Source organism: Accipiter gentilis, chromosome 34 (assembly GCF_929443795.1).
Source record: "Accipiter gentilis chromosome 34, bAccGen1.1, whole genome shotgun sequence".
Lineage (NCBI taxonomy): Eukaryota > Metazoa > Chordata > Aves > Accipitriformes > Accipitridae > Astur > Astur gentilis.
This window is the reverse complement of record NC_064913.1, coordinates 11,200,134-11,218,562: the sequence shown is the minus strand read 5'-3', so window position 1 is coordinate 11,218,562 and position 18,429 is coordinate 11,200,134. Positions and strand designations below refer to the sequence as shown.

Here is an 18,429-nt window from a genome sequence, read left to right as displayed (position 1 = left end):
TTGGTGTTGAACAATGTGTGTATTTTGACAGAAGTTCGTAATAGAATACTAATTAAAATAAATGATTTTTTCAAGAGTATAACAGGCATGTCAGACCACTCCAAAGTTAACATTTCTTGGATATTTGTATGCAATTCTCAAATTTCTCAGTTTCTGGAGCTTCTTAATTTGATTCCCACACAGTGAGCTGTAAAATTCAACTGACTTAAATACAAAGTTATGCTAGTGCTGCTAAAGCAATTTTTGAAAATATCACCTCTGAACTAAGCTCAGCAGTGCTGAATATTGTTTTCACCTGGACAATCTTGGACAGCTTGTCCAAATCTTCAGCGTATTACTAATGCTGAGCACTGAAATAGCTCAGTGTAGGCTTTTGCTTCTCTCTCCAGGTATTAAATGAAACCTAACAAAAGCACATAAATTTGACTTTTCAAGGAAAATTTTGAAGCTTCATTTTATCCTTGTGGGAGTTTTCTGTGACACTGTTGAAGTATTTGATGTTCTTGTCAGATCATTCTTCATCGTCCATTATAGGTGTACCGTTTTATTAACAAAAGCCTTGGCCAAATGCTGAGGAACATTGTTCCTCTATTATGTAGTGAAATATTTTTTCCTGGCTATAGTCAGGGGATTTCAGTTCCAAGCTGTGAAATATTGGGCATCTTTTTTTTTTTTTTTTTTTTCCCCCCCTAATAGTAGTATCTGGCTCCTTGGCAAAGTCTTCAAGCAATTGTGCTGGCTCTGTTGGATTTAACTTTGGACTCTACTATGCTGGATTGCTGACTTAGTTTCTAATGCTTTTTACTCCTTGATATTTTCTTGTAAATAATTGGAAGGACATTGGTTGCTCCATAGAAGTAGGAGTAAAAACCCAATGGTATGGTTGCTAGCCATCCAGTCAAGTGGTACGCCCTCCTGGTGTTCCTCCTGCTCTGAAGGAAAGTCCAAACTGCCGGATCTCAGCTAATAACAGAGGATTTCTCTGCGAAATCTTTGTGTGGATACCCTGCACCTCCTAGCCACCCGTAACGGGACGCACGCTAGGTTTGTGTATTCAACAAAGTTTTATTGACACAAGTTACGTTGGTATGAAGGACCAAAAAAAAAAAAAATAAAAATTTAATACCATAGCACTGACCCCATTACCCTGACAAAACCCCTTGGTACAGGTGCAGCGGTGCCAGCAGAAAGGAGCCGCTGTTGGCTTTGCCTGTAACTTTGAAAGAAGGTTGTGTGTAGATAGGTAGGAGTATATGAGTACACACTTACGCGTGGGCTAGCAAAAATCGCGTGTGCTCCTTCTACAGCAGGGGGCTCTGCTAATGTAGTATGTAATATGTATGTAGTATGCTAATGTGGTGCATATTTGTGTGCATAAAGGCAGGCTCTGCAGCGCAGACGGTTCTCCCCTGGTTTTCCCGTGCAGCAGCATCCCACCAGACCCTGGTCTGTGGAGAGTGGGGCGCAGGGATTGCAGCTCCTCTCAGCTTTCTGCTCTCCTCTTGTTTGGAGGAGGTTACTCGCGTCCCTCAATCCTTCTCCTTGTCGTGGCAGAGTCTGTCTCTTCAGGATTTTGTCTTCGTTCTTATTGAGGTGGAGTTTAAGACAGAAGTATGTTCGTTTAGCTCTTCTCGTTCACATACAGTGTAACTTGATCAAGATTTGTTTTGCCCCAACCGGTTAAGAGACACTTACCTAAGAGAAATCAATTACAGAGTGTAAAGTATATGAGTTAGTTTGGAAAATTAAACTTAAGAAAATTGGCTGTGGTTTGGTTTTCCTAGGAGTAAGCATGCCTTCAAGAACAAGAAATTCCTTTGGGTTTGTTGAACGATCTCTTTTCACTGTAAATTCATTTTGAACACCACCAATGAATATACTAGGTGACTTTGCCAGCCATTTGAATGAGAGGGATTAAGTGTTAGCCCTTTTATATATATATATATTTTATTTTTAAGAGTCTGCCCGATAAATCATGCTGCTACCAGCTATTGTTTCTTTGTAGAGTTCAGCCAGACTTATTTAGCCAGCTCCTGGTCTAAAGCAGAGACTCTCAGTCAGTCTCTTAAGTAAGGGGAAGAGGACCGAGAGGGGCCGTGAGCAGGCACTGCAGAGGAACGGCTGTCACTTCTCTGCGTAGATGAGTTCCCGGGGAGGATGCTGGGCTCCCACTCGAGGTAATCCTGCCTCCTTCCCTCCGGGTGTTGGATGCCCTCTGTCAACCTCCACAATCTGCTACGTGGAGCATAGGGAGTTTGCCCACATGCTAGGAAAGTCCTAGGGTTTTTTACTTCTGGTTTTATTCGTTAGCATTTGTAGTATCAAATCTGGCAGAATATTCTATTTATAGTTTTGGAAAGGAGGCCTTGTCCATATAGGGTTATTCATTTGCTGTCGTTATTTCATTTCTAGTATCTATTTCATGATATTTCCGATTTCCGTTACAAGTATTCCTCCTGCCCTCCTTCAGCTTTTCCCTGCCCTAGTATGGATCAGAAGGTCAGGCAAAGTATGTAATATATTTTTTTATTAGGACTCCATATGGGTAAAAAGGAGTCATCACTTGAAGCTTCAGCATTGATTTTAGCTATAAGATGTTTCCTTGGATGTGCGCACATGCAGTCCAAAGTAATTTGGCTAAATTAAAATTGGCTACTTTATTTTGTAATTGTGAATAGTGGGAATGTTTCTATGGTTTCACGTTATCTGTCCTCGGCTTTACAAAGCTTCTTGCTGAAGCTATATTAAGATCATTTATTACCTTCCTTTACCTCTATTCCATATTGTTATTTTCAGTGCCTGCGGTGCAAGTATTTTTATAATTTATGAAAGTGTTTGAATATGGTCTTCCTGAACTGTTATATTTAGAATTGACTTCCTGGCAGGGTTATTCTCACCTTTGGAAGTTGAACCTCTGATGATTTCTGTCTGGTTTGTGTGGGATGTTCATGACATTTATTTTTTCATTTGTTAACTTTCCAGCAGTATTGCTTGTTTTCTGGGGGGAAATCCTCAGTTTTCTCTAAATGCTGGTTTGACTAGAACATGTTTGAGGGGGCTGTGGTTTTCTCTTCCTTTACGAGCTGTATAGCTACTGTATTTAGGTATGGTATTTCATTTTAAGGGTTAGGTTTATGTAAATCCAGTGGAAACAGAGCATAGCTATTCAGTTTTTGTGGATCCTTTTACTGAATCAGACTCTAACTGTGCAGGGAACTTTTGATGTTAGAAATTAACATCAATGACCAAACTAAAAAAAAATTTTTTATCTGTTTTTAAATAAAGCCTAGGTATTACTGATGATCTAAGAATTTAGAAAAATATTTCAGAAATATTATTTGTTTCTAACTGGATGCACTCGAGTATTTGTGGACTTCTATGAGTTTTTTGTTGGGGAAATATAATTAATTTTTATATTTCTGGGAGAATACAAGGCTCATTTTTGGTTCTTTTTCTGTGTTCTCTTGATGTGAATGGAATCTGGAGAAATTTTTTTCTTCTGTATTAGTTTATGTATATGTGGAACTGCAAAATACTCAGTGCATTGAGTGCTGTTTTACAGTGTTTTCTCAGACCATCAGCAGCAATCTGGGAAAAAGCTGACATGACAAAACCATGTAGCCAGTTTCTCGTTATGTGTGTGAAAGAACACTTGTATGATATAATTTCTTTACATAAAACTATCTGTTCAGGATATCTTGAGATGTGCCTGTGAAGAGAAGAGTTCATTATTTCATGGCATTACAGCAATGCTAAACTTAAGATAGCTGTAATCCTGAAAGAAAGAAAGAAATCTGATTGAGCAGACTATAGCTCTAAGTGCATCAGGATTTTGGTTAATTTTGTACTGATATTTAAAAAACCAAACCAAACACAGTAGCAACTAGTTTTCATTGCACTGTACTGGCCTCGTGACTCCTATCAACTCAGTTAGCTTCAGGCTGAATTTGTTGTTTTCAAGACTTAAGAAAGTGCTATTCCATTTTAGGTGAAAATGCCTCTTTGGCTAAGGAATACAGTCTGATAGTCTGGCTTGGTTTGTCAGCTGTGAGGTTGTATCCTGACCCTACTACTCGTGGTCAGGTTCTAAACTGAAGGTTGTGCTACCTGTGCCGGAGAGCAGGAGACCAAATATTTCCTTGTCAGATTGGATGATGTGCGCTTACATTAAGTGCTTCCAATTTTTGGTTTTAGCTTGGACAACCTTTTAAGAGCTAGAGAAGACTGAGATGCATAAGAAGCCATGAAAGACTTTGGATTAAGTGTGAAATTCTGTGTTACGAGTTGTTCTGAAAGAGACCTGCCGGAGCTAGAAATCCTTGGTAGAACTTTGATTCTATGCGCTGCATAATTTATCTGTATTTTACTGCTCGAATGCAAAACTTTGATTAAAGTTTGCAAATAAGTTCTGCCCGAACTACCTCATCAGATAGCAAGGGGCAGAAAGCTGGAGTTTGGCACATGGCAGTTTTTTGCTGTGCTGATTCATGTGCGTGCGAGAGGAGAGGAAATGAAGAGTGCTGTCATCAGCTGAAACTACAGGGAAGTTTTCTGCAGTAGAAACTGATAAAACAGATTGTGATTTAACATACTCGGTGTTAGCCTAATAGATCAGAGAGCTCTGGTTTATGTAGATCACTTATTGATTGAAAAAAATAATTTCAAAGCAATAGAAGCAATCTGTGAATAATTATGGCCTACGGAAAAAAAAACCCCAGATTAAAAAAACATCTTCAGAACGGCTCAATTTAGTATATCCACAGTGAACCATTTTTGTTCAAGGGTATGTTCATAAGATGGAGGAAAAAGCAGCGATAATGATAGTAGTGTTACTTCTGAGAAACTTCCCGTGATTTCAAGTAACCAAAAAACGTGGAAAATCAAGGTCTGGTAAGATGGGAGACTACTCTCTTATGCCTTTGCTCTTTGGTCTGTTTGAGCTTAATGCCCTACTTATGACTAATTGTTTGTACTTGTTTTAATCACAGTATCAGAAATGTTTTAGTATTAGTAGGCAAATGTACCATGTGTTCAAAATTTAAAGGATTATTTTTAAAAAGTAGACCATGCCAATTTTTGTGATTCATTAGGAAGCTTACCAATGTCACTTTTTCGTATAAGCCCATCTTAATTATAAGATCATTAAGATATTCATTTGGAAGCCGTTGTCTATGTTGTCTCAATCGAAGCTCTTAGAAGATTGAAGACTAATGATTTTCAGTTTAGTGACAGAGACTTGGGGTTTTTTGTATTTTTTTTCCTCAAGGGAATGTTTTTTCTCTATAAATAAAACTGCTCAGGCATCTTTATATATGGATGCATTTTACTCAGATTCTATTCTTACACATCATGAAGCAAAGGGAAACTGGGATGCAGAGTTTTTCTGTCTGATCTGTGAATGTTTCATGGGAAAACATTTGGGAATAGGCAGAGGTGATAAGGTTATGTGTAAGGATTTTTCACAAATTGATGAAGTACCACCCACAGAGTTTTGGCTATTTTGCTTGACAGAAAACAAAGATGAGCAGTTATAGTTTGCTGTTTGTGACATCATTTATAAGCTAAATTTAATTTTCTACTGAACATCTGCTTGGTAATGTCATGGTAATAACTTCCTATTGATTAATTAAATCTGTTCCTTCTCCTCCTTATTTGTAACTCGCATGAAGTTGCCCAAATGTGAGTCCATTTTATTACTAACGGGCTGTGAATGGAAACACTGTACACATTTTAATTTTCTTTTTAGCTCTGCTCAGAAGTAACAATTTAAAACTGATTGCCTCATTCAAATTTCTTCTCTCAAAATAAGCTATAGCTCTGAAGTCTTTCAGAAGAGTTTGGTTTTTTGAATTATAAGGCATTTTTACTACATTGCTGGCAACGTATAGAATTGTTGTTTATGAATTGGTAGTATTTAAAGTACTTTAGAAATGGGCTAATTTGAAGGAAATGGAACATCTAGTTCTTGAAACACTTTATGTAAAATAGACTGTTGGGTAGAAAGAGTTTCTTTTGAACAACTTTTTTATAAAAGATTCAGCTGAATGAAAGTGGTGGACATGAATTGACTGGTATCCAAAAGGAAAGGAAATCTACTGAGACCAGTGTCACTCCTTTATAACAACGTTTTGGCATTTGTGTTGCATTAGATTCCAGCAGGTTTGGACCTTTCACTGGGCTGGAGGAGATTGTAAATTTAGATCCTAGAAAAGGTTAAAATATAAAGCAGGCACCTCGAGGGTATAGCAGCGTACTTGATGTATGACGACATTTAAAAATCTCTACAAATTTCCAGGATGTGATAAAAATAACAACTGTTTTGGCACAACTTCTTAGGAAAGTTGAAAATTTGAAACTATCTTATTTAATTTCTCTCTTGCTAATTTTGAAAGTTCATTTATTTGCTTATCTGTATTTGATCCTTTCAGACTTGACAAACATCGCGGCCTTTACCTTATTTATATACGCACTTTTGTGTCACATTGTCCCTATACGTCTTTGAGTATATAATAGAAGAGTATCAGTTTCCTGCTTAACCCACTAAATTACAAGAATACTTTTCCACTACTCTGACTTGGCAGTGTTGGTGGCAATTTACTGAGCTACAAAGCATTTTCCACAGTCTATTCGTCCGATACATTGAATTTTAGATCAATTTTACTATAAGAAAAAATGTTTGGTGAGATTTTTAGTAACTTAGCATTTGCTCTGTTTACCTGAATTGACAGCTTTCCTCCTTGGGTTGGAAGAATCTCTTTAGGTTGGCTTTAATAGCAAAATTTGTAATTACTTTGTGGGAGCTTAAACTGAAATCTCTACTTTATTTCAGTCTGAAGTACAGCAGGCTTGTTTGAAAAGAAACTGAGAAACACCAACCTCAGAGTAGAACTGCTTTTAGAAGAACTTGTCAATGTCTAATAACCTCAGATCATTTTTCCTTTCCTGCTCCATTAATTCAAATTATTTTAAAATCCTAATACTTCAAATCACAGACAGCAAATTTTTAATTTGAGTGCCATTGAATGTTTAATCTATTTTTTATTATTTTTAAGTACTTGAGAATTAATAGATTATCCATAGGCTACCGAACTTGCAAAGCAGTATGCTTTTAAGCAAAGTCAGAGAGTTAGCAGTTGAAGTTTGCAGTTACATCTGCTTTGGCTGTGTTATTAAATTACTTGTATCGTTCAAACGGCAAGAAAATGAATGTACTTCTCAAAACATTAGTAGAAGTAGCCTTGTTAACATTAGACAAACTACACTAGGTTTGAAATGGTTTCTGCATGTGATAACCGGGCAGGTTTAGTGCTGCCATCCAAATGCTTGAGTTCTACCTGTCTTTCCTGCAACACGTCCCTGCCTCCAACTTTCCTGAAATTTGTTGCAACTTAATCAGTGACCCTTCTACATCTCTGTCAAATTTAGCTAATCCTGGCTGAGGTTTGGAAGCTTCGGGGCAAGCAGTCCAGATTTACAGACAGAAGCAAGGTTTCTGTAATCTCACGATCTTTCTATAGAAATCTCATTAAGTCGTCTATTCTAACAGACTCTCCTGTTGTAGTTAAATACAAGGATGTTCTTCATAGTATGATTGGTTGTAAGGCAGGAATTCTTTAATGTATAGCAATACTTTTTTCTTTAACATTTGAATGCCAAACTGAGCTTAATCTTTTCCATGTTAATCAGCATTTGAGACTATCTCCACCTTGTGATGGAGTAAGCGTGCCATAAAGCTTCCATTAATCCTGTTTCCCAAGGACCTCAGATATAACTTGGTAAGTCAGAAATAACAGAGTGAATCTGAGCTCTTCTAGGATAGAATTAACGGTATCTCATATAACGAAATCTGCAAAGGGAAGATATGGACAGTCTTAAAATGCAATAATCCTATATACTTCATGCTCATGTAAAAGTACAGGGGATGCATTGTGAGCCAGAATATTCTGAGATATTTCTTTTGAGGACTTCTAACACTTTAAAGCAAGGAGCTAAAGCAAAGCAAAATTAAATGGGAAATTTGTTTCCTTCCTACCTTGTCCAAGAATCAAATCATTTGTGTTCTGTTTCATTTTGTGCTAACGAGTGACTCCTTCACAATACACAATTCTTTGGAATAATTTGAACTTGACATCACAAGATTTTTCATACTGAGAAGAAATTGAAATTCCTGGTACTGGAAAGAGAGATGCAACTAAACCATCTAGTTAGGTGCGGGGAAGTTCTGGGTTCAAATCCTTTCTCCTATGGAGTTTTTATTCATTGTATCTCCTTATATATAAAATATAAAGCCTCTCATGGGAACAGGACTTACCTGCTCCTGACTGAACATCCTCACCACTGAACTAAAGCTGCTTTCTATTGACCAGTGGCAAAACTCGAACAGCATGGCTGGAGAGAGTGCCCTTCCTTCCACAGTTTCATGCCTTTAAAAGGCAACAGCCTGGCTGACAAAGCATTGTGCTTTGAGTTTAAATAGCTTTACACTGAGAAGGCTCTATAGTCCAATGCAAATGTCGTAACCGTTAGGACATTCTGTAGAACAGCCTCCGATGTTTGATGTGTGAAATCTGTAGTTGGACATCTAGCACACTTTTTTTTTTTGACACAGCCCAGTATCAATGCAAATCACTGATGGAATTCAGTATTAGTTGCATCAGACCTTTATTACTTGACATGCTTAGTTCGTTTGCATAAATCAGTCACCAAGCACAGAAAAGAGGGCTGAAAAGGAACTGGAGGTATCTTCTAGTTCATTTATCTGTTTCTTTCATCATAACGAAATCAATGAAAGTGACATATCGCCAAATGCCATGGTACTATCAAACCCTGAGAAGGGTTCCGTGTGGTTTTGTAGCGTTGCAAGTTAAGGCCTGAAATATATGCACGGGTATCTCCCTCTAGCCCTATCGACCCCGTGCTCTGCACTTCATGGGTTCTCGCTTTGTGGCTGAGCCCTGTCCTTGCAGAACTTAATGGAACAAGGCAGCTTTTAATCCAGAGAGGGCGGTGAGACTTTCTTCTTTGCCCTCCTCTTCCCCAGATATGAAACGCTCTTACCCCACCACAGTCTCTGCTTTCAGCCGTTCCCCTCCGGTCCTCTGCTGACTCCGTGTGTGTGGCATCTTCGGTTTGCTCCGGTGCTTTGCTAGTAAAAAGAAAAACCCCTCCAGACAGGTGTGGGCACAACTTGTCTCTTGCTTAGTTCTCTCTCATTGATGTAGCTAGCACAGCCCCAGCACTTAGGGAAGAAAAGATTTTGGAGAATCAGCAGCAGTGAGTCCAGAGAACAGAGCATGGTGGTTGGTCCGGAGTGTGCAGGATGGCACTTGAAGCCACAAATAGTACTGTGGATAACGCAGCAGTATAAACTCGTGATAATGTTGATATGATTTAGTATTACTTATATTTAAAATCATGATATTATCATAGCAGGAGTAGTAGTATTTTATCCATCACTCCGATCCTACCTGATTCAAAGGCAGAGTCAACTACACATAAATCATTCTTGATGGAAACTCATCAACTTGCCTAGTAATCTTGTAAAGGTTTGCCGCTAATTCTGCCTAGCACTTTATATTCTACAAGATTATTTTATAGACGTAGGAGAGTTTGGTTTTTTTAATGGCTGACACTGATTTTAAGACTCTTCCTTTTGAAAATCTGTTCAGCTTTACAACATAAATATGTTTGGGGTACATTGTAAATATTGTGTATTTTAAATACACCAGGTAAGACTAAAATTTCCCCTTTGCATAGCTAATGGATATTTTCGTCAGCTGTCGATAAATTTCAGAGAAAGTGTTAAATTGTAACCATTGAAAAGTTTTATTTTGTGAATGTTGTGGGTATTGGAAATACAGTTAGAGATAATAAAACTTGACTGCCTCAGTTCATTTTAGTGTAAAAATAAACGAAAATTATCTGAAGGTATAAAAAGTTCTCAAAGAAATCTCAAAAAGTGATTAATAAATCAGGTAAAGCTCTTATGAAGGACCTTCTAGTGGAATTAGTGACGATTTAACCTTTCACGACTCAAAAGTGCCATTAAGAACTTCAAGGCACAAAGCCAGAAGTGATTGGGAAGATCATGCTCTCTCGCTTACCCTGGAGCAATGTTTATACATCAGAGTTATTTCTCTCTTAACTTCGCATTGTGTGGGTCTATTTTGTTTTTTCCTTCTCCCATTTTTTGAAGGAATCAGTTTCTGAAAATGTAATGCCACCGAATAAACAACTAAAAACTACTTTTTTTTTTTTTTTTTTTTTTTTTACTCTGAAAGAAGTTAATTCATACTAAACAAAGGTTTTGTGCTATGAAATCAGAAGGAACCCTTGTGAACATCTAGTCATGTATGGATTTTTAATCCATATGACTGCTCTGAATGAATTCCTTTGTGAACTGCAGCTGACTTTTTGAAGAAAACTCCAGTCGGTAGTAGTATTTATTCGAGCTTTAATTCAAGCTCTAGTAGTACAGCAGGTAGTTCCTCAGTCATAAGTACCTGAAACATGTACCTAAAGACTGCTGAGATTTCTCTTACTGCCTCATCCATCACAGATGAAATTCTCTCTTAGGTCAGAATGAATTGAAGAGTTATGAGTTCGACCTGGTACAAGAAGCAAATCTGAAGGCCCCTGTGTGTGTGCATATATGTGTAAACAGATTTTTTTAAAAATTAAAAGCCAGAATTTTCTGCCTATCTTCTTGTATGGTTCCAATTAAATGAAGACAAAGGCAACTGAATCTTCAAATGTTGTTTCTGTGTTCAAGGATGATGTCGGCAGTGAAGATCTGCAGTATCGCCCTGCCTCAGTCTTGGCAACAAGTTCAAAAAAGAAGTCGGAGAACGGGAGCGAATCAGCGGTGCATAATGGGGACACGCAAACAGGCATCTCCCCCTCCCTGGGTAATGCTTTGGAGCACATTGTGGGGCAGCTGGATGTTTTAACTCTAGTAAGTATGCAATAACAGATAACACTTGCAGTGGAAAAAGATAATGCTGTCAATGGGGAAAAAAACCCCCACCAACAGAACCACATTCATAAATCAGAATATTAAAGTCTATGGGATTATTTTGAATAGTTGCATAGTCAAGTGACTTTTGGGTTTTTTCCTTTCAGCAAGTATTGATCGCACGTATCGTGTTTGCTGAAGTGAGAGCTTCCTGCTACATAACCATCAAGATTATTGTTGTATTTTTAACTCTGGAGGAAAAGAGTCACTGTTTTTCAGTAGCGAGATCTTGTGTAGCTTTGCCAGGAGCCAGTTGTTTAGCAGACGTTGTCAGATTCCAGCTTGAAGGCCTGCGTTAGCAGGGGATGAACAAAGTAAATTGGCAATGTACCGTTAAATCCCTTTTCAAACTCAGTGTTCAAGGTGTTGGCTTAGGTGGGAATCTAATCAGTGCAATAATTCCTGGTGTCAGTGAAACTGCACAAATACGAGCCCCAGTCAGTGGCTCCGAGTCACTTGTTTGCAAATGCTCAATACTTCTTTTTAGTAATCCAGGTTTAGCCAATCTGTGGTTTAAGATACTACTCTCTAGTCTGGAATATATTAACATTAAACCAAATCAAAAGGGAGTGGCTAAGGGGTTTTTTCTGTGTTCTTTTGCAATGTATATGTTAACTCAAGAAATAAATTTTGGGAAGTAAGGAGTCAAGTCATCAGTTGAAAATGATTTGTGTAGTAAGTTGGATTAAAAAGAAACTGCCAGCATGTGTCCAGAACCCTACGTTTTCTGATGAAGGTAATCTCTTGGAGAATGCCTTTGAATAATATTTTTTCTTCTCACTTCCTTTTTTGGGGGGGATGCCTTAGAAGTTTCTTTTAGGTTTTTGGAAGACATCATTTGGCGTCACCAGCAATGGCTGGTTTTCTGTAGAAATATGGATGAAACTTTCTCATAGTATTTCAGAGCAATTTGTATACGAATGTATATATTTCTCTCTCTCTGAGAAAATATTTTGTGAAAACAGTTTTAAACCTTTAGATGATCTCCATAGATACAAAGCCATTATTTTTAAATACAGTTGTAAATAGTGGAATAGCTGAGGAAAAGCTATCTTAGGATTTTTTTTCCTGTTGAGTTAAAACAATTTTTCTTACATTACTATGTTGCATGCTTTTATAATACTGTGTGAGTAATATAAAAACAAATTGAAATTACTGTCCTCTTCGTGCAGACTATTTCAATCCTGGAACAACGTCTGACTTTGACTGAAGATAAATTGAAAGAATGCTTAGAAAATCAGCAAAAAATGTTACTTCAGGGAAGACAGGAAGAATAAAAGATGAAAATGAACTGTATTGATGAATGTTTCATATATTCACAAGGAAATAATAAATGTTACTTCATTGGATTTTGCTATAAGCAAAAAATCCTTCTTTTCTAACAAGTCAATGTAATAAAAACTGAAGAAAAAAAAACACAACACTTTTTAAACATTGGTAGCCAGCAAATATTCTAGTTGTATATTGAATAGAGTATAGCCCAGCCAAAACTAATATTTTATAAAATAATTCCCATTGAACATTACAGGACTCTTATTTCAAACTAATAAGATCTTTGAATATGACTAAGCAACAAACGATGTGTTTTTATATGAAGAGCAGTTATTATGGAAGAGCACCATACAGGTTTTTTAAGTCAGGTAAGGATTGTGAAAAAATGCTCTTTGTGCGAAGGCAATGTTACTCAAGTGTGTAAATTAAATAAGACCTAATTAGCTCTAACTCCAAAAATGCTAGAGTTTTTCTTTGTCCCTTACTCCCAAATATTTTATCAAAAACTAGCGGCAGTTACTCCATATCTTCTAAACATTTTAGCGATGATTGTAAGGTGTAGTGTAAAAACTTTTAGTTACAAATATGAAAATGAAGTCATTTAAGCTTTGAAACTATAATTGTATCTGTGTGAACTGAGCTGCAAGACTGATGCAGTCAAGCACTTCTGCTTATCTCATCCCCATCAACATTCATTTTTTACATTTAGAAAAATAAAAATCAGCTTTGTACTTCTGAAGAATGTATTTGAACCAAACACAAAATGATGTGACATCTATATCATAAATACAGAGGTTTCTCATCCTCCGAGGACTTCTACAGGTGCTCAGGTTTTGCATGCTGTGAATGTTCCCCATCAGTTAATGTGTTATGAATGAAGCCATAAATCAGGAAAGACTTTGCAATGTCTGAAGATTTTGTTGTTTGTTTTTTGGGTTTTTTTTCATAAAAAATGCAATTTTTAGAAACGTGATTGTAGGTCTTGTTTTTTTAATAGAAATATGCTTTTAGTAGAATCTCTGCTTCTTTATGGCTACCTATTATTTTTTAAAATGGCAATTGCAGAACACCTGTTGTAAATCCACAATCAAAACTGGGCAGTCATCCAGTCCTGCAACTTCACATTTTGTATGTTGAAATATAGGACACTTGAAATGGGGGGGAGCATTTTAATCCAATTCAGCAACTGACTGTATATAGATAAAGCCCATTTCCCAGGCTGAACCTCATTAACATCAATAGAGCAGCTTAAGTACAGAAGTTCACTGTGTAAATACTGTTGCGGTTCGAGCCAAAGCAATGAGCAGTCAATTTTTCTTTTATAACTTTTCATTTTCTCTCCTAGTAATCGCCTTCAGATAGCCAGACATGACCTCACTTGCTTGGTAGACTGAATTTTACCAAGTACTACGTACTTTCAGCTCAGTCTTGAGTAGTACTGTTCATCATGAAAAAGCAGTCTCTTCTTATAAAAAATTTTAGATGCAACTTTCTATGCAGCATCTTAACCACAGATTTTTTTGTGAAAGGATGATCTTACCTATTCCAGTGTAAACAGCCTGACCTTTGATTATGCAATTGTTTATAATGCTATATAATGCATAGTTATGTAAATACTGTCTTTTAGGTCAGATGTACTTTGCTTTATGCATTTGCAGATACTCTTGTGGTCTTTGCCTTTTCTTGGCTCCATTAGAAGACACAAAACCATGTAACTATTGAAAACCTTTGCTTGTTTCTTGTTTTCTCTGAGTGGACTACATATATATATATATGTTTTAAATCTGTAGATTGTTTTTTATAAGCTTTTCAGGATTATTTATCAACAAGATTTGGAAATGTCTTTTACTTCTGTATTTTTTAATACATTCTCTGTTGAAGTTTTCCTTTCTGCCTTATTTCCTATCACTAATCCTTCTTCCTTTTCAGTACCCATTATCTGGAGCATTTACTACTTAATCCAGTTTATTCCTCTGCTGTTTGTGAATCTGGCGAACTAGCATAACATTTCCAAATTAAGATATGTTCTTGTCATTCTATCAGGCGGTCTGTTGGTACTGAAACTCAACACTCGTGTCTGTATAACTAGAGATGGTTGGTTGAGAGCAGGATGGAGGTATTTTCCTCAAGCTGTGATGGCTCTCCTAAAACAGAACCACAGCCAGCTAACGTGATGTTTCTTTTAAAGGAACATTGATGTGAGCTAGTTATCTCATTCTCTTGATCCATACCATTTCAAGTAAAGCTATAGAATAGAAAAACTTCCTTTAAAAGCACCTGAAGAGGCTGGTTACACTCGCAAGCATTTACTCCAGGGTTTGTGCTCTAGCAAATAACTGGTGACTTGATTAATTTGACTTAACTTGGAGAGCTAGAGGAAAATGACTGCTGTTTAGCCTTGTGCTTCTGCACCATGCGGAAAAATAATTGCACAGGTCTTTAAATGATTATGAAGAGTATAGCTGTATTGCAGACTGCAGTGAAGTACTGAGAATCCATACTTGTTCTAAACCACGTACCTGGTGCAGTCCAGTTTTCCTCAAGCTAAGTTAACCCTCGGATAGTAAATGTAAATAGGCCACCCTGCTGGAGAAAGACTGCAAAAAAATTTTAACTGCAAAAATGGCTCGATTACTTATTGAAAAAAATAACGCCAATGTCTGAATGACGTGCAGTAGATTCCCAAGGTTTGTGGGGGAGAGAGAGAAGGTGGCAGCGGGAATAACCTCTCCTGCCTGCCTCTGGAGGAACCCAACTTCAAATTCCTGAAGTGCCAATGCATTATGCAGTAGCTCAGCAACTCATCGTACGTGCTTCTGTAGACATTTCGAAACAAAAACGCTCTTCCAAATTGAAAGAAATGCTGCGAGTTACTACTGTGCCTTAAATTTTATTTGTGATTCCCATCAAAGTTTAGTGGAATTTTAATGGAACTTTTATCTTGGGCATTACGTAAAGCATGATGTTGAGGCAATAAAGGGATTTTTTCTCAGTTTTTTGTTATGGATGGCAATATGCACTTCCTTTGGGAGCATGTTTAGAAGTTCCTAATTATCACCATGGGGGCAGACATCAAATGGTTAAATGTTGCAATGTTGGACCTTAAGGCATGTCACTTTTTCTTTTGATCTGAACATAGAGGTTTTTAAATACCAGGGCAAAGTCAGACCGAGACATCAGTTTATGCCAATCATCATTGTGCTTTATGGACAAACCTGACAACTCAAACTGTATTCTGGATTTTTTCTTTTTTTGGAGGTTGTTTCATGGGGAGTGGGGGGAGGGCGGGGGGTTGGTTGGTTTTGTTTTTCTTTTAAACACACCACTACATTCTCCAAAAATCTTCAGTATTTACTTTTTAGTACTGCTGACATATTTTTATATAAACTTACAGTTTTGGAAAACCAGTTCCCGGAGGCGAATGTATCTGAACAACTCCCTCGTCTTTGGGGGATTGTTGTTTCCTGCTTTTACATGTGTAAGGTAATAATTAATTGTTTCATTATCTTTATGGCAAGAAACTTAAACTGTAGTTTTAAATTTTGATTAAGCTAATCTTCCGGCTGGAGAAATTGTGGTAGAATAGGTTCTCCTCACCATTTTAGGATGGCCTGAACAGATCCCTGTAGCACGAGGGATTCGAGAAATACAACTTCCCACCTTTATTTATTTAAATAAATAAGTTTATATAAATTATTTATTTAAATAAATTTATTTAAATAAATAAATACGCTGTACTATTTTTAGGGGAAACAGGTTTTTTTCTTCCTAAAGGTCTTATTACAGTGTTGCTGAATTGTTTTCGTTGCCATATCATAGCACAAAACCACTCTTGAGTTTTCTACGGAGCGACAGTAGCTGGGATGTGAATGTGTTTCCAGGGACATAGCTTTATGTAACCTGTTTACCTTGTAAGACTTGTAAAAATCAGAAATTCTGTACTCTTTGCCCCAAACAATTAATGAATATGTATGTTCACGTTGGATCCAGGAACAGTATGTTTTTGTCAGAGTGCCCCCTCAGGGACTTTTGCACGCTTCGGATGCATAATACAATTGAAGCCGTTTCTTTGTGAGAAAATAGGTTAATGACTTGCCAAAAGGCAGATGTTAATTGGAAAAAGTGCATACAAGTCCTTTTCTTTACAATGTATATGGGTTGCATTTGTTATGACTTGCATCCAAGAACAGGTGCAATTTCAATTGACTCAGCTACCAGGATGTGCTGAGTACACTCCTCACCAATTTCACCAGAAATTTTAAATCCAGCCAAAAAAAAAAAAAAGAGTTTCTAAACTAGTCAGTGAGTGATAAGCTGCATTTATGACCTGTTACAGAACATATTTATAACCTAGTATTGTACTCACACTTAAACATCTTAATAATATGAAAATAAGGTCTTTGATTATTTATTGGTATTGAAGAATTTTACTGGTGAGCACCGAGGAACCTTATACAAGACAAAACGGGTCATCCCTTCCAAAATCTTTCTTTTATAAGAGAGTTAGCAGTTCTGGACAAGGTACCATCAGTGTATTTGTAAATGCAACTTAAAGCAGAAAAATTGCTTATTTTCACTAACATGTTTCCTGCCACAAAGCTACGTGATCAGATCAAGGTCTTCACCTTGCCTCGCTTCATTTTCCCCGTCTTCAGCAGCAAAAATTAATAAAACAAGTGGAAAAAACCATCTGGGTGTGTCAGGGCCGGAAGAGCTGCTGTTTGGTAGTTTAATAGTTTGATTCCAAGGATCTCTGGGAATTTCTAGGCTACTTCTATGAGCCCACTGGAGCAGAGACTTCAGTTTGGAGCCATGTGCCTAACCTAAGCTCGCCCTTCAAAAGTCCCTCTCTCTCACCTGTGGAGAGCGAATGTAAAATTTGGCTGTCTAGGGAGCAGCGACGGTCTAGACCAGTACAGGAACATCTAGTTTAGGAATCCCTCGGGAGCTTTGGCGTTAAGGGGGGGCCCGAGTCTGCTGGCGGCTGGGCTCGCACAATTTTCCCCCGCCTACAGCAGGGACCTGGGCAGCAGAGGGCTCGGCGTCCTTGCAGAGGCAGGAGTGGGCTGAGAAGAAAGGCTGAGGGTCTGGATGCCACCTAAATACAGGATTCTGCAACTCAGAGGAGAAGTTGGAGTTGTAATTCCCTTTGTGGCTTGTGCCCTTACAGACCTGGGTAAAACAGAGGGACCCAACTTCTCTTCAAAGCTGCTAAAGAGGAAGCAATTGCCAGAAGAGAAGAAGAAAAGACAACCATTAGCTGTCTTTTTTTATCTTTTGTGCTTTGTATTGTAATGAAATAGTACCTCTGCCTCAAGTTTTTTCCTTTTCCTAATCCCCAGAGGAAATCTCTGCTCCTTTTAGACAGAGAAAACCTTAGGACAAAGAGAAAGTAGCAGGAACTGTGAGTCTCTGTGCTAGAGGGGGTCACTGAAGCCTTTTCTGGCCACAGTGGTGGAAGCCGAAGGCTTACAGCGCTTATTCCAACACCTGTATCAGAGAGAACATCAATTCTCTCCTAAGATTCAGAAGATTTATAAGATTCATAATCAAAGCATGCTTGCAGCGCTCTGCTGTATAGTGGGACTTTATGAACAAGTATCACAGGGACAGAAGTCTGGGAAGGTCAAAGCAGTAAACTCCTTTTTCTGATTTCTTCTCAGAAAGATTCAGGCGAGCCACGTGCAAAGGGTCCTGCTGCTTCGTGCTACCTTCATCTCGCACATCTCAAAAAGAAACGTTTAAGATGCAATGCGCTTGGGTGGCGAAAAGGACAGAACGCTCCCAGCAGCAATTCTTCCTCATGAGAGCACTTGTCGAACGCTTTTTTAATCACTTTTTTTAATTAATATTTTTCACCCTATGATACGTGCTGGGAGCACAAGACCCAGGATGTTTGCTAAAGCCTAAAAAGATCAACTTGAAAGAGAAAGATGAGATGGTTGCCAGTGGTTCCTGACTATGTCCAAGTTCTGCACTGCTTACTGGGGGTATTCTATTGAAATTAAGTGATGCTAGACCTAAAAATTGGTGGTTTGAGAAAAAGCAGGGCTTAGCTCTTAATCTGTATGGCTTGGAAATTCTTGTACTTCACAAAACCAGCTTTCACTTCTAAGAAAATTTGATAAATGTAGTAGGATGCC

The 18,429-nt window shown here is 37.7% G+C and overlaps 1 protein-coding gene across 1 annotated transcript in view; it reads left to right on the top strand.

The window, feature by feature from the left end:
- Positions 1-14,164, top strand: part of POC1B (POC1 centriolar protein B) — a 54,109-nt gene extending 39,945 nt beyond the window's left edge. The window contains exons 11-12 of the mRNA XM_049792258.1: positions 10,772-10,954; positions 12,187-14,164. Of these exons, the coding sequence (XP_049648215.1) occupies positions 10,772-10,954; positions 12,187-12,291 (288 nt within the window). The 3' untranslated portion in view covers positions 12,292-14,164. The remainder of the gene's footprint in view (positions 1-10,771; positions 10,955-12,186) is intronic.
- The last annotated feature ends 4,265 nt before the right edge of the window (positions 14,165-18,429 follow it).